Source organism: Gekko japonicus, unplaced genomic scaffold (genome assembly GCF_001447785.1).
Source record: "Gekko japonicus isolate JY-2015 unplaced genomic scaffold, Gekko_japonicus_V1.1 scaffold1478, whole genome shotgun sequence".
Classification (NCBI taxonomy): Eukaryota; Metazoa; Chordata; class Lepidosauria; order Squamata; family Gekkonidae; genus Gekko; species Gekko japonicus.
The window spans coordinates 268,130-283,108 of record NW_015174885.1 but is presented as its reverse complement, the minus strand read 5'-3'; the positions used below and the strand labels follow the sequence as shown (position 1 = coordinate 283,108).

At 46.6% G+C, this 14,979-nt stretch overlaps 1 protein-coding gene across 1 annotated transcript in view; it reads left to right on the top strand.

Moving 5' to 3' along the window:
- Positions 1-14,979, top strand: part of WHSC1 (Wolf-Hirschhorn syndrome candidate 1) — a 115,448-nt gene that overhangs the window by 81,650 nt on the left and 18,819 nt on the right. The window contains exons 12-15 of the mRNA XM_015424916.1: positions 960-1,160; positions 8,900-9,079; positions 11,839-11,995; positions 13,714-13,919. Coding sequence (XP_015280402.1) covers positions 960-1,160; positions 8,900-9,079; positions 11,839-11,995; positions 13,714-13,919 — 744 coding nt within the window. The remainder of the gene's footprint in view (positions 1-959; positions 1,161-8,899; positions 9,080-11,838; positions 11,996-13,713; positions 13,920-14,979) is intronic.

Sequence of the window (14,979 nt, the reverse complement as noted above, 5' to 3'; positions counted from 1 at the left end):
ATGAATCAGAAACCTGTTTGCTGAGCATTTTGTACATTAGATGGTCCATATAGAGGCATTTTTTTGGGGGGGACGACAGCGGTAGGGGGTGAGCTGAAGAAGAGGGAGCAGCGGATCATTATGGAGACCTTCTCCGGATAATTTAAAGGGTGGCTTCCGGAAAGCAGAGGAGCATAAGTGATTGTGGGCTCTAGAATTCATAAGATGCAAGAAGTGAATCCTCAGTCAGAGGAGGGGAGGATGGAACATAGTGCATGCAGCATGAGGATAAAATTGATTGATTTATATTTATTTATTGCATTTGTAGCCCGCCCTGTCCCATGATGGGCTCAGGGCGGCTCACAACAGAGATAAAACAATAATTATACGATTAAAAACCAATTAAATAAAAACAGGATGGCAGCAAAAAATAAATAAATAACATCAGTCCTGTTTTCTGGTGTGAGAGCCAGTTTGGTGTAGTGGTTAAGTGCGCGGACTCTAATCTGGGAGAACCGGGTTTGATTCCCCACTCCTCCACTTGCACCTGCTGGATGACCTTGGGCAAGCCGTAGTTCTGATAAGAGCTGTTCTTGAAAAAGAGCCGTTTCTGTCAAGAGCTCTCTCAGCCCCACCTACCTCAGAGGGTGTCCGTTGTGGGGAGGGGAAGGGAAAGGAGTTTGTAAGCCGCGCTGAGACTCCTTTGGGAAGTGAAGGGCACGGTATAAATCCAGTCTCCTCCTCCTCCTCTTCTTCTTTTTAGGTGTTAGCAGAGCAGTCGGCATCTGTAGGCCTACTATGGGCAGGGGAGGTCAAGATGGTTAAAAAACTGTGGTTTTGGAATGAAAGCTGTGGCTACCTTTTTGTTGATGGTCCGTTTTAATGCTACTATTCGAATTCCTGATGTTATTGTGTATTGTGTTCTAGGCTTTATAGAGAACAATATTCAACTTGGGTTTTTAAATTTTTTTTTAAACCAGGTGTTCACAAGTGTTTTGTGTGCAAAGAGAAGAAATCGGAAGTGAAGCGCTGCATCGTATCCCACTGTGGAAAATTCTACCACGAAACTTGTGTGAAGAAATTCCGCCTAACAGTGTTCGACAACAGAGGCTTTCGCTGCCCTCTCCACAGCTGTGCCAGTTGCCATGTTACTAACCCTTCAAATCCCAAAGTATTCAAAGGTATTTAGTCCCGTTCCCACCCACCCCTTGCTTCTTTAAAGTGCTTCCTTGCGGGTATATTTCTTTCTGTTTCTTTCACTCCACCTGGCAGGGCTGGTGCCTGTGACCTCTGTGGAAGCTCCTGGTGACATTGGAGAGCTTACACATTAGCACTGGAAGCCTCCAAGAACATCTGGTCTTAGTAGACACACATTCCCCACATCATCAGGAGCTTCAGGATAACTGCGGAGGCAGCCGGCAGCCTCTAGTCTTCACTTCCCAGAAGATTGATGGGAAGTTGCCTTCCCTTACTGGAAGTCTCTCTCTACCCCATACTGCTTCTTAACTTATTCGTGTTAAGCAGATTACTAAAATATAGAAAAAGTTAGAACCCCGTTTGAATGGCTGAGAAAATCCAACCCAGATGTATAAAATGTTGCAGCTCAAAGAGTGATAGGTCTGCTGTTATCTTCTAATAAAAGAGGCAATGTCTCATATGATCTGCACATATAAGATCAGAACCTGGGGCTTTGTTGGAACTCAGGGTCTGTATGAGGTTCTTAATTTCTTGAGGATGCACAGGGGACCAAGAGGGTAAGGTAGCTATATCCAGGACCTCTGAAGCAGCCTCATCCTGACCTTGGTAGAGCTGCTCAAAATAATTTTCCCAAGTTTCAGGGAGAATTGTATTACTGCACACTGAGGGAGGTCTAGTATTACAATTAGAGACCATATTCCAGAATAAACAGGGATTTTTATCTCTGCATGCTGAGCTTAATTGCTCCCATGCTCTTCTTCTTCTTCTAATAATAATAATAAAAGGCAATGTCTCCTCATATGATCTATATTTTGGAGCAAAGGAAGTATTGGAAGTAACTTCTAATGGTGATTTGCAGTCTCCCCTTTCCGCTTACCAGCACTTAAGTGTGGTAAAAAGCCTTACCATGGCCGCGATCGCACACACAATAAGCCATAGGTTGCTACGGGCCACAGACAGACTTCCCCCTGTCTGATCGCTCCAGTGCGCTCACATGGCATCAGGCCATCCCATCTCTGTGCCATTGTTTTTCCCACCTTCTCAGTATGTGCATCATCGCACACTCCTTAGGGAGCCCTCAGTGCTAAGATGTGATTCATCGATTCCGTTTAAGTGCATCTGGAACAAACGGGGAGGGGGGACCCTGACTCACCCACGGTTGCATCTGATCATGCAGTGGCGGGCTGCCCCCACAGCTTCCAAGGACTGTGTGATCGCGCAACTGCGGGTCAAATTCCTCCGGAGGAAATAGCGTCGCTTCCCCCCCCCCTACCCACCCGCATTATCTCGCGTGTGTGACCACCACCCATGTATTGTTCCTCTGTAGCCGTTGTATTGTGGCCTCTGTGTCCTTTGTTTTATCGCTTCAGGAAGTATCATGACACATCCAGTCTCCCCCCCCCCATGAGAGCCAGCCTGCCAGCATTATCCCTCGTCACAAGGAATGTTCACTACAAGGCTCTGAAAGGAAGTGAGTCGCAACAGAGCAGGATGTGAACTGAAGAGAGAAATTTAACATAAAATGGCAGTGATTAAAATGCAAAAGCAGAGTTACTGAGTGTGTTCGAAAACAGCGAGACAGATGTTTACAGCTATATAGACGCAATAGCATGTTTACATAAACCAGCCACCTGTTTGGGTCCAGCAGCACTTTTAAAGACCAACAAAATTGTAAGGTTTCGGAGTCGAAGCTCACTTTGTCAGGTACAAATAGAATGGTGTTTCATCAGCCCTTATGTCCAGGTCAGAAGGCGGGAGGGGTGTTGCAGAGGGGAGCCCCGTGGAGACAGGATGCAGAGAGATAATGTGAAATGTAACCAGCTTGATTAGAGCTGGGAGATAAGCATATAGGCAGGAAATGCTGGAAATTAGCATCCAAAATGAGATGAGAACCCTGTATCTTTATTGAGCCCTGGTGGGGGGAAGGGGGTCATTGCCCTGACTTTGTTAATGAATCCTGGTGTTGTAATCTCCCTCTGAAGCTTCTCTGTAGGAGAACTGCCACTCTTAGGTCAGCAACGGGCTGTCCTGGAAGATTAAACTCTTCTCCCATTGGTTCCCGAGGCTGTCCTGGAAGATTAAACTCTTCTTCCGTTGGTTCCCGAGTATTGTGACTCTGTGATTCTATGATTCTGTTTTGTCAGGGATGCTCTCGGCTGATCCTGCTTTGGGCAGGCGGTTAGACTAGCTGGCCTGTATGGCCCCTTCCAACTGTGATTCTGTGGTATCACATTTATTTTTGGCTGATGCAGAAAGTCGAAGGGCGTTGTTGATGCTCGACGGCATGTATGACGTTGGAAGATGAGCGAGCAAATGAACCCGAGATGGTTTGGCTGGTGTTGCTGGGTCCCATGATTGTGCTGTGAGAGTGTACAAGGGGGCCAAGCTCACTGATGTTCCATCATTTAAAAAAAATAAATCCAACTTTTACTTGGGGACTTTCCTTGAGCACAGTGTCCACAGGAAGGAAGCAGTAGAAAGTTCTCAAACCTAGGTCATTCAACACCAGACAAAGCTCCCTTCCAAGGCCCAGGAAGACATAAGAAGCCATTTTCTAAGAGGCAGGATCTCCCACAGATTCAGGGTCGTCGTCTCGCTGGGTTCTGCAGAGCTTTTCAGGTGCTCCAAAGAAAACAACAAAAATGTCACGCGGGCACCCACATACCCATATATACACCACCACTTCCAGAGAATGGAACGGAAAAAAGCAGTTCTTTTGCAATAAAAACTTTGGGCACTTTCAGGACTCTCTTGCGCCTCACCTCACTAAGGAGGGGCTGGTGCTCCGTGATAGAGCATCTGGCCTGCAGAAGGTCCCAGGTTCACTCTTTGGCATCTTCAGTTAAAATGATCTGGTAGGAGGTGATGTGAGAGGCCTCAGCCTGAGATCCCAGAGAGAGCTGTTGCCAGTCTGAGTAGACAGCACTGACCTTGGTGGACCAGAAGTCTGATTCAAGGTGGCTTTATGTGTTCGTATATTCACTTCAGGCCAGGTCAGACAGGCTGGGGAGTCCATAGTTCAGACAGTTGCCTTCCATCTCCTCACCTCCCCAACATCAGGCATCGCCAAGGATTCAGTGAGCCACTCCAGGTAGATTTTATGGGTTAGAGATGTGTTTCAGCACAAAAAGTGCAGCCAGCATCTCCACCCACCCTCCTTCCCAGGGCACAGTCTGTTAAGGTCAGCCTGTTCCTCCCCGACTGAAGTTTAGCCAGCCATTAAGTGCCATGAAGAGTCAATAAGTCAAGAAGAGGATTGGATTTATACCCCACCCTTCCCTACCTGAAGGCGTCTTAGACTGGCTTACAGTCTCCTTTCCCTCCCCCTCCCTAAAACAGACACCCTGTGAGGTAGGTGGGGCTGAGAGAGCTCTGAGAGAACTGCTCCTGAGAGAACGTGTGACTGACCCAAGGTCACACCAGCGGCTGCATGTGGAGGAGTGGGGAAATCAAACCCGGTTCTCCCAGATTAGAGTCTGCGATCCTAACCACTGCACCAAACTGGCTCTCTCTCAAGTGGACTTGAGGCCTACTATCTGGCATCGGAGGGTGACACCATTTATTTAAACTTTGTCTCCCGACTCAAAGCCACTTCTGATCATTGATTTTCCAGAACCCAAACATGAGAGCCCCCTCCTGCTGACTAGAGAGCCCCCTCCCGCTGATTATCAGTTTTCCCACAAAGCACAGCCACTCTTCAAGGTGGAGTTATTTTCTACTCTGTTGGCGGATGTGACAGTTTGAAGGTGTGATGAGCATTCGGTTATCTGGTAAGGCTTGCGTGAGCCTGAAAACGAAACCACACACACACCCCACTGCTCTGCTGGGACACAACTTGTTGAAGGTGTCCTTTTTATTCTAGAGCTATTCATAGGACACACCTCCGTTCCCACCAGCCATTTTCCCCTCAGACTCCCATTTGTTCTCTGAAAGAAAAGACAAGGAGGCCATTTGCCTTGGGTCATTCCAAAACAAGAAGATGGCAGGCAGGTACCGTTTTAAGAAGGGGAAAGGTGCTCTATGAGTTCACAATACACCGTTTCCCAACAGAATACCATTTATTTATTTGTTTGTTTGAACTATTCATTCGCCGTCTTTCTACCGTCTAAGAACTCAAAGTGGCTTACAGTGTAAAATGCACAAAACCTGCTAGTTAAAATCAATAATTTAAAACTTATCAGTAGGCAGAAGAACGAATCAAATGCCATCAAGAGTGAGGAGGGCCAGGTGTACCTTTCTGAGGAGATTGTTCAATAACCGTGGGGCTGCCACCAAAAAGGCCCTCTCTTGTGTACCCACAAGACAAGCTTCTTTGGATGCTGGGAGAGTCAGGAGGGCCTCTCCCTGTGATCTCAGTTGCTGGGCAGGAATGTGTGGGAGAAGACGGCCCTTCAGATACCCCAGTTCCAAGCCAAGTTGAGCTTTAAAGGTCAAAAACAGCACCTTGAATCGGGCTCGGGAGTGGATTGGAAGCCAGTGTCGTTGCTGTACCATTGGAGTCACGTGATCCCTGTAACTGGCTCTGACTAGCTGCACTAAGCTGCAGTCTCCAAACACTCTTCAAGGGTAGCTCCAAGTAGAAATCATTGCAGTAGTCCAGTCTAGATGTAACTAAGGCATGGATTACTGTGGCTAGAACAGACTGAGCCAAGAGCATCCAGGAGTTGCTGAATACAGATATAGAAGATTATAGATACCATACAGCTGGGCATGTCTCCTTCATTGTATCTGAACAAGGAAGCTCTGACTCATTAAAGCTCCCACTGAGATAAATGTTCTTAGTGTTTAAAGTGCCACTGGATGTCTGTTTTGTTTTACTGCAATACACCAATATGGGTACCATAATGGATTTGCCTTGTTTGCCTGTCTCAGAGGTTTAAGAGCTGACACAATTAATGCCACGCTAAGTCAAACTCATCCTTTTTGAAGACACATATTGATGGGTTCTAAGCATGCAGCGTTTTCTCCCCTGTTTTCCAGCAAGTATAAAAAATGCTTATTTTGGGGGGATGCTTTATATTCGCATTACTGTCATTCCATTTAATTAGTCCTCCTGCGTTGTATCAGCCTTCCATAGTTACAATGGATTCTAATTTGGTTCTGCTTGCCAATTTCATCATTTAACAATTACTTCCTCCTCATAGTTCTTGCAGAATGAAAATGCTAAATGATGAAGGCTCCAGGAGCGATTCACAATGATCTATGCTGCTTAATTATCTTAATTTTGTTCAATTTGTATTTTGGCCCATAGGCCATTCGGGGGGGGGGCAAACTTCTGTGAAATCAATTTCCTAAGTAAAATTTTAGCATTCATAATTCAGCTTAAAATAACAAACAGTTTAAGGGTTAGAATTCAAGTTGTACAACAAATTTAGAGTCCTGTGGCACCTTTAAGACCAACAAAGGTTTATTCGAGGTATGAGCTTTCGTGTGCAAGGCACGCTTTATCAAATACACTTAGGATGCGTTCAGACGTGCCATTTGATCTGGTGTCGTGCCTGTTCAACAACGGATTTTACATGCACGATCACACAGTCAACATCTGCCTCCTGTCCCCAACCGTTGGTTTCCGTCTTAAAACCCCCTTTAACCCGGAGTATTTTGTTACCAGGTCCCAAGTGGTGTTTTCTCAGTTCTCCCGTTTAAAGCCGCATTTCCCCCCTGTGTGATCACTCCTCCGGTGTCAAGCCACTTCTGGTGGTTTAAACCCCCTCCCCGCTCGAAAGCTGCTGCAGAAGCCCAAGGCTTCCACTTTTCGCCCACCATTTTTTTTAGCGTCGGCGGTGCGCACATAGGCGGAGCTCCACTTCCGTGTTTATAAAACCGGCGCTTAAACAGTCATTAATTTAATGTTTAGATGAGTTCGGGATCTCATGGAGGCCATTTTCAGGTCAAAGGTTTTAAAAGGAAGTCTTTTGTTGGAGGGGATGGATTGATTCGCCCTAGTGGTTCTGCGCATGCACCATGATAGTTTTTCTCCATTCTACGGATGAGTGCCTATACGCAAACTGAGAATTTTTTAAAAAAACCGCCGACACACGCTCCCGCGCATCGGTAGTGTAGACGCTGGGGAGCGATGTGATTGCGCGGTGAGGCGGGATAAAGGAGCGAAGATCCTTGTGTAGTGATGGCAGCGGCTGCCAAAGCAACATTTTTTAAAAAACTGCATGGCCAATCAGAAGCCTTACTGAGCAAAATAACTGACCTGGCCCCACCCACTTTGTAAAAACACTTGGTGGGTACCAGAAAAGATATTGGCAGGGCACCGTGTTGGAGACCCCTGCTCTACGAGAATGCCCTCCTCCTCATTTTTTCGAAATGACAGAAACAGGGGGGCCTTCGTAACCCCCCTTGAGCAGACCATTCCGCGATCCAGGAACCACCACCAAGAACGCTCATGAACCGGCAAGTTGCTGATTTTACGCGTTTTGCAGAGTGGCACCTTCACAAGGCGTTGCTCCGGTGAGAAGAGTAATCCTTCCATTCTCAAAATATACAGTTTCTAATCCATGCCATGGAATAAATTCTAATACATGTTTTCACAAAGCAGGCAAGCTAATCATAACAATAGGTTGAGAATGGAAGGGTGGCTCTTTGAAAAATAAGGAATGACATCTTGGTGCTGTTGATCTTTGATGAAGGCGCCACGAAACGGAAATTGTTGATCCGGAGAGTTTTGTCATCATTACCTTGTGAAGACCTCTTTGATTGTATGTCTGAAAAAAACAAATGGACTTTCGGCATTACATGGAAATATAGACTTTTGTGATATAACCTGCAGCAATTTTTGCACAGTTTCCTTTTTGTGTTTTGCTTTACTGTACTGTGGACTGTGACCTTCTTGCTTTTCTCTTTACGTCAGCCAAGCAATAGACCTAGCGGCTGTGAAAATTACTTAGTATGTCTGGAACAATTCTGGGATCCATTTAGATCTCTGTTCCTGGGGGGGAGGGGGGGAGTCTCTGGTCTGCCTGCCTGAGGGATATTGGCCTTCAAGATCTCATTATCCCGCCATGGCAATGGTATAATTTCAACACCCGGAGCAATTGGATTGTCTGTTGCTAGGCAGGGTGAAGCATTCCTTCCTTTGTCGAAATGATCATTCGTCATTATACTCAAGTAGGATTGCAGGCTGCGTGGAACTAAAATATTTTAAATATCAAATTCAGACATTCACCAAGTAACACATTCTACAGGGGAAGTTTTGTGATTAATATCAAAAATTGATAAATTACTAGTGTATTTCATATTGCAACCTATCTCTACTTAATATAATCTCAGCAGCCTGGTTATCAGCAGAGCCATGACAGTGATGAGAATAAAACTTAAGATTTCCACTTCTGTACCATGAATAATCTTGCTGCTCTCAGTAGATGAAAAGTAAGCATAGCATCGTCCTAGGATCTGATGGTTTTCAAATTATCCATCAAGAGATCCATTTGTAGACTTAATGGCTATCATCAGGGCTGAAGTGGTAAAGACAGGGACACACCTATCTGTCAGGACTGGGTCGTTTTCGAATGCCTTCAAAGGACAGGGCAGGAGACAAGCTATAGAGCACAGAATCAGGTAGGGTAGGGTTGTAGATCCCTTCCGCCTCCCCGGCTTTCCCCTCCAAACTGCCTCTTTTTCCAGCCATTTTTCTGTAGATGTGGCTTTGTGACGTCCAACTTTTCTGTCAATGTTCTATAAAAAATGACACACACTTTTTAATATCTGCCAGGCAAAATGATGCGCTGCATTCGCTGCCCAGTTGCTTATCACGCCGGAGACAGCTGCATCGCTGCGGGATGCGAGGTGATCAATTCAAGCAACATTATTTGCACCAACCACTTCACTGCCACCAAAGGGAAAAGCCACCACGCACACGTGAATGTAAGCTGGTGTTTTGTGTGCTCAAAAGGTAAGCAAGTGGGAAGACTTCTTAAACTTCTTATTCTAAATATAGCTTGTAATTTAATGCCATTTTGCTCTTAGGTTCAAGCTGCCCTGCCGGAAGTGGTTTGTTTCTTTCCTTGAGAATTCTTTCGTTACACTGAAATGCTTTAGATTTTTTACTTAAAATGTCGAGGAGAGGAGGAGGAAAGGATATTTAGAATCAAAGATTTCCATTTCTGAACTCACTTATGTGTAGTGCACTGATGAAAAGACAAGCAGCATGGTGCCTGTATTGGTGGTAAAACACAGTGTGTTAAATTATCATTACTTTCCTTACCATGAAAAACATTTCTGTTCAGGAAAATACAACAATACTTGTCTGTACTGAAATGGCTATACCAGCACAGTCGCCACATCATATCAAGAGCAGGTTCCAGTGAGCTGCTTCAGGTGATCCATGGTGACAGCTGCTGCTGAGACAACATTAGTTTAATCTACAGTCAGTCAGATCTCCAGTGGCCAATCAGAAGCCCTGCTGGGTAAGAGACCCATGTGGCCCCACCTCCTTTCTAAAAATGCTTAGTGGGTGCCAGGAGAGCTGTTGGCAGGCGCCATGGGCACCACATTGAGGACCCCTGGTCTAGGACATATGACGAGAGACGCTTAATCAGCCTCCCCCCACCCCGATTTTTGGATGTTCTGGTTTCTAATGTCAGACTTATGTCCATTTATTCTTTGCATCCTCCTGGACTGAATCTTCCTGGACCAAATTGAGACCTAGGTTTCCTGTCTCATTACCAGTGCTGATATTTCCATGCCTACTCCTCCTCTGCATATCACACCTAATCTAATCAAACCTGCTATTCTCATTCACCTGCTATTACCATCTGGCATCTGAAATCACCTTTATAAAGTTTATATCTCCAGTACCTGGCTTTACATTTTATGGCACACATGGCCTGGGCTGACAAAGTTCCATTTATGTCAGATCCATCCCTTGTAGAAAATTAGTTCAGCACCTCTGGTCTAGTTTCCTTTTTCTCCCCTTTCTCCTCTGCTTCCTTCACTGTTCAGACCAATATGTGCAAAAAGGCAGAAATAGAAAAGCTCCGGATTCAATCTACATTTTTATAAACTGCTTCTACGGTGTTGTATCTAACCTAATGTATGCCTTTATCTCCCCCCTCCGCAGAATTTTACCAGTGTGTTATACTTTGTAGTTACTGTCCCAGTTTGAACAACCAAAAACAAGGCAGTGCAAAGCAAGCTGAATTGTTTCTTGTACCCTTCCCAGTCAGCATGGTACAGTGGGGTTCAACTGTTGAAGTCAAACCTGGGACAACCAGGCTCGAATCCCCGTTCTGCCAGAAAGGCTAGCCGGGTGACCTTGGGAACATCACAGTCTCTCAGCATAACCTACCTCATAGGGTTGTTGTTACGAGGGTACGGTGGGGAAAATGTTGCAATGAGCCATGTTGAGTCCCAATTAAAGGGGGAAAGTGGGATGTAGATAAAATAAACCAAAGCTGTTCCTTAAGTCTAATAAGAATTTTGGATCCTTCCTGCGAATCTCTTCCTGATTAAACTGTTACGTCTGTCCTAGTATTTGCACGGCAGCAGTCATTCTTTTCCAAGGCAGTTTCAGTGGCTAGTCATGTTGGTCTGCCGTAGAACAGCTAGATTTGAGTCCGAGAGCACCTTAAGAGACCGACACGGTTCTCCGGATATTAGCCTTCAAGAGTCCAAAGTTCCCTTTTTCAGATGAAGTATCTGACAAAGGGAGTTTTGACTTTTTGAAAGCTTCTACCCTGAAAACCTTGTTGGTCTCTAACTCGCTACTGGACTTGAATCTAGATTTTTTTCTGAGGCACTCTCAGACAAAAAAAGCAAATTCGTTTATTGTAGATCAATAGCTCCTGGCCAGCCACAGGATAAAATGTAAGTGCTTACTGTCTGCAGACTTACAGCCTTATAGCTAAAAAACATCAAGAGCGATCTATATGCAGGGGCAGGCCTTTGTCCACAAGTTTCTTTTTTCTGTTAGGTTACCCCACACATTAGAAGGTGCATGTAGTGTTCCTTTTCCTGTGACAGCGCCAGAGGTCATTTCGGGGGGGATCGCGGGGGATCGCAGTTCCCCCGGGTGAGGTACGGGGGCGGGGCACATGATGAAGCCCCGCCCCCTGCTTCCGGCCGCCCTGCTTCCGGCCCTCATTCAGCCAGGAGGAGGCAGGAGAAGAGGGATGGTAAGTTGCTTCCTCCCTGCCTCTCCCCACCCCTGCCAGCCTGGGGCCAGGGAGGGCCTTCGCGGGGCTTCCTTGCACTCCCCCCGGCCTTGCAGGTCCACCACCGGACCCCTCATGGGGCTCGGCAGTGGAGCTGCAAGGCCGGCAGCGGCGGCCGGGACCTTTGGGGGCGGGGTGTGTGGCCTTATGACACACTTCCGGTGATGTCAGGGGGTGTGGCATATGCTAATGAGTTATGCTAATGAGTTCCCCTAGCTCTTTTTCTACGAAACGACCCCTGGACAGCGCCAATAATCTATTTGGAGGGATGTGCACCTGCCAGTTCTTACCACAAGCCTGTTACTGAGCAGGGGGATCTAGTGCAGTTCCCTTTCCTCTCCCAACAGATTATCAGAGTGGTCGACGGCAAGAGTTGTATGCGTCCTGTACAGACCCCCACAGCCTGTTGCCGCGCTCCTGGATTTGAACTGGCGTAGCATTTCTTTGCGTGTTTTCCCTTTCTGTTAGAATGCTGATTATTGTACTGCTTTTTGTGCAGGTGGAAGCCTTTTATGCTGCGAGTCGTGTCCAGCAGCATTTCACCCAGATTGCTTAAACATTGAAATGCCAGACGGGAGCTGGTATTGCAACGACTGCAAAGCAGGGAAGAAAATCCACTTTCAGGATATTATTTGGGTCAAACTAGGAAATTACAGGTTAGGACTTCTTAAGATGAGCTATTTGACATGATCTGCCATGGTTAATAATTGCTATTAAGAACATCAGAAGAGCCCTGCTGGATGAGACCAGTAGTCCATCCAGTCCAGCATCCTGTCTCACACAGTGGCCAACCAACTCCTCTGGACGGCCAGCAACAGGGCAGAGAGGCCAAGACCTTCCCCTGATGTTGCCTATTAGCTCTGGGGTTCAGAGGTTTAGTGCCTCTGAATGTGGAGGTTCCCCTCAGTCGCCTTGACTAGTAGCCATTGATAGACTTGCCCTCCATCCATCCCCTTTTAAAGTTATTCATTCCTGTGGTCATCACTACATCCTCTGTCAGCGAATGCCACATTTTAATCAGTCTCTGTGTCGGGTAGTATTTCCTTTTGTCCATCCTGAACCTACTACCCATCAGCTTCTCTTCACTGGATGCCCTTGAGTTCTAATATTTTGGGAGAGGGAGAAAATTTTCTCTTTGTAAGCTCTCTCCACTCCAGGCGTAATTTTATAAACCTCTTATCATGTGTCCGTCCCCCCCCTTAGTTGTCTCTTTTCTAATTTGGAAAGTTCCAGACTTTTCAGCCTTTCCTCGTAGGAAAGGTCCTCCAACCCCCTCATCATCTTGGTTGCCCTCCCCTGTACTTTTCCCCATTGGGAGAGGGAGAAAATTTTCTCTTTGTAAGCTCTCTCCACTCCAGGCGTAATTTTATAAACCTCTTATCATGTGTCCGTCCCCCCCCTTAGTTGTCTCTTTTCTAATTTGGAAAGTTCCAGACTTTTCAGCCTTTCCTCGTAGGAAAGGTCCTCCAACCCCCTCATCATCTTGGTTGCCCTCCCCTGTACTTTTCCCCATCTCTGCAGTGTCCTTTTTTGAGATATGGTGACTGGCACTGTACACAGTATTCCAAAGGAGGCCGCACCATAGATCTATACAGGGGCATTACAGTATTGGCTGTTTTATTCTCAGTCCCCTTCCTAATATGGAGCTGCAGTGGCTCAAGTGGTTAAGACGCTGAACTGCAGGCTGTGGAAGGTCAGTAGTTCAGCAGTTCAAGACCCAGGTGCCGCAAGACGGGGTGAGCTCCCGTCTCTAGTTCCAGCTCCTGCCAACCTAGCAGTTCGAAAGCAAGAAATTGCAAGTAGATAAATAGGTACCACTTCGGTGGGAAGGTAACAGCGTTCCGTGCGCCTTGGTGTTTTAGTCATGCCGGCAGATGACCATGGAAACGTCTTCAGACAGCGCTAGCTCTTCGGCTTTGAAACGGAGATGAGCACCGCAACCCTAGAGTCGGATTCGACTGGCTTTCGAGCAAGGGAACCTTTACCTTTACCTTTTACCCCTTCCTAATAATCCCTAACATAGAGTTTGCCTTTTTCACCACTGCAGCACACTGAGGTAACACTTTCATTGAGCTATCCACTTCGACCCCAAAATCTTTTCCCCTCTCAGTCTCATCAGGTACAGTCCCCCCATTAGCCTACACTTGAACTTGGGGGGTTTTTTTGTCCCGGTGTGCATCACCTTATTCTTTGCATTTTGTCTCCTTCCCTTCTACAAAGGATCTTGGGGGGTGGGTGGGAATTGGTTGGGCGTAGCCCATTTCGTTCACTGAATTTTTATAATGGGATTAAGATGGAACATCTCTCACAAGCATTTGCACTGGGAAACGAGATTCTCAAAGGCTTCTTTTCTCTCGCCACGTTTCTCTTGTAGGTGGTGGCCCGCAGAAGTCTGCCACCCGAAAAACGTCCCCCCAAATATCCAGAAAATGAAGCACGAGGTCGGAGAGTTTCCTGTGTTCTTCTTTGGCTCTAAAGATTATTACTGGACGCATCAGGCCCGTGTGTTTCCCTATATGGAAGGAGACCGGGGAAGTCGATACCAAGGAATTAAAGGGATTGGAAAAGTCTTCAAGAATGGTAGTAATATTTAATCATTCGGAAGCACAACTCAACGTTTGCCAGAACGTCGTGCTCACTTCATCACCGTACACCTACTTGTTTTGGAGATGTAGACAGTGGTCCTAAGCGGGTCTACTCCGACTCCTACTCAGGTCCATTCAGTGGGGCTTACTCTCAGGAACATGTTTTTTAGGATTCCACCTAACTGACCAAAGACACAGCAAGAGACTCCCTTTTCCGCTGGAACGGCCCTTCCCCTTGAGTTTCGCCTGGCCCCAGCTTTCTCTTAGGCAGCAGGTTAAAACACTTGCATCTTTTTACCCAGGCTTCTAAATAGGGGGGTTGCCTTATCGGCCTTTTAATGATTGGCTTCCGTTTTGTAGATGGTTTTATGCTGTTTGTGTTTTTAATTGTAAGCTACCGTGAGCAGGCTCTGAAGAGGCAGTTTAGAAATATATCTCCCTTATATATAAAAGCCGAATGGTGGTGGCACTTCTCTAGAACATTCCACACGCTCCAGAATTGGTTGGCGCCCTGGTGTGTCACTCAGAATCTCCCCCCCCCCCATAGCCAGTCAGAACACAGAGGTTATTTGCATATACAGCCTCATTAGCCTTTGCCTCGGAACACAGAGGTTGTTTGCATATGCGACTTGATTGGCTTTTGCCTCTAACATTCTAAACACTTTGCTGTTCTGAGGTAAAATCTGTCCAATCTCCAGGTGAGGGCTGGAGATCACTCAGAATTACAACTGCTTTCCAGGTGGCAGAGATCAGTTCCCCTGGAGAAAATGGTGGACTCTGTGTCCTTATATGCTGCTGCGGTGGGCCCTGTATGACAGCCAATGTGACGTAGCAGTCAGGGCTTCAGAGCATGGGAGAGGCTGCAGGTGTGTGGGGGGTAGAAAGCTGAAGAGTGAGGGGGAAATAAAGGTAGGTTGATGATTGGCTGGGAAGGAGATAGGGTTGCCAACTCCAGGTGGAAAATTCCTGTATATGTGAGCGATGGAGCCTGGAGAGGGTGAGGTTTCAGGAGGCGTGGGACCTCGGACAGGTACAAAGCCATAGACTCCACTCTC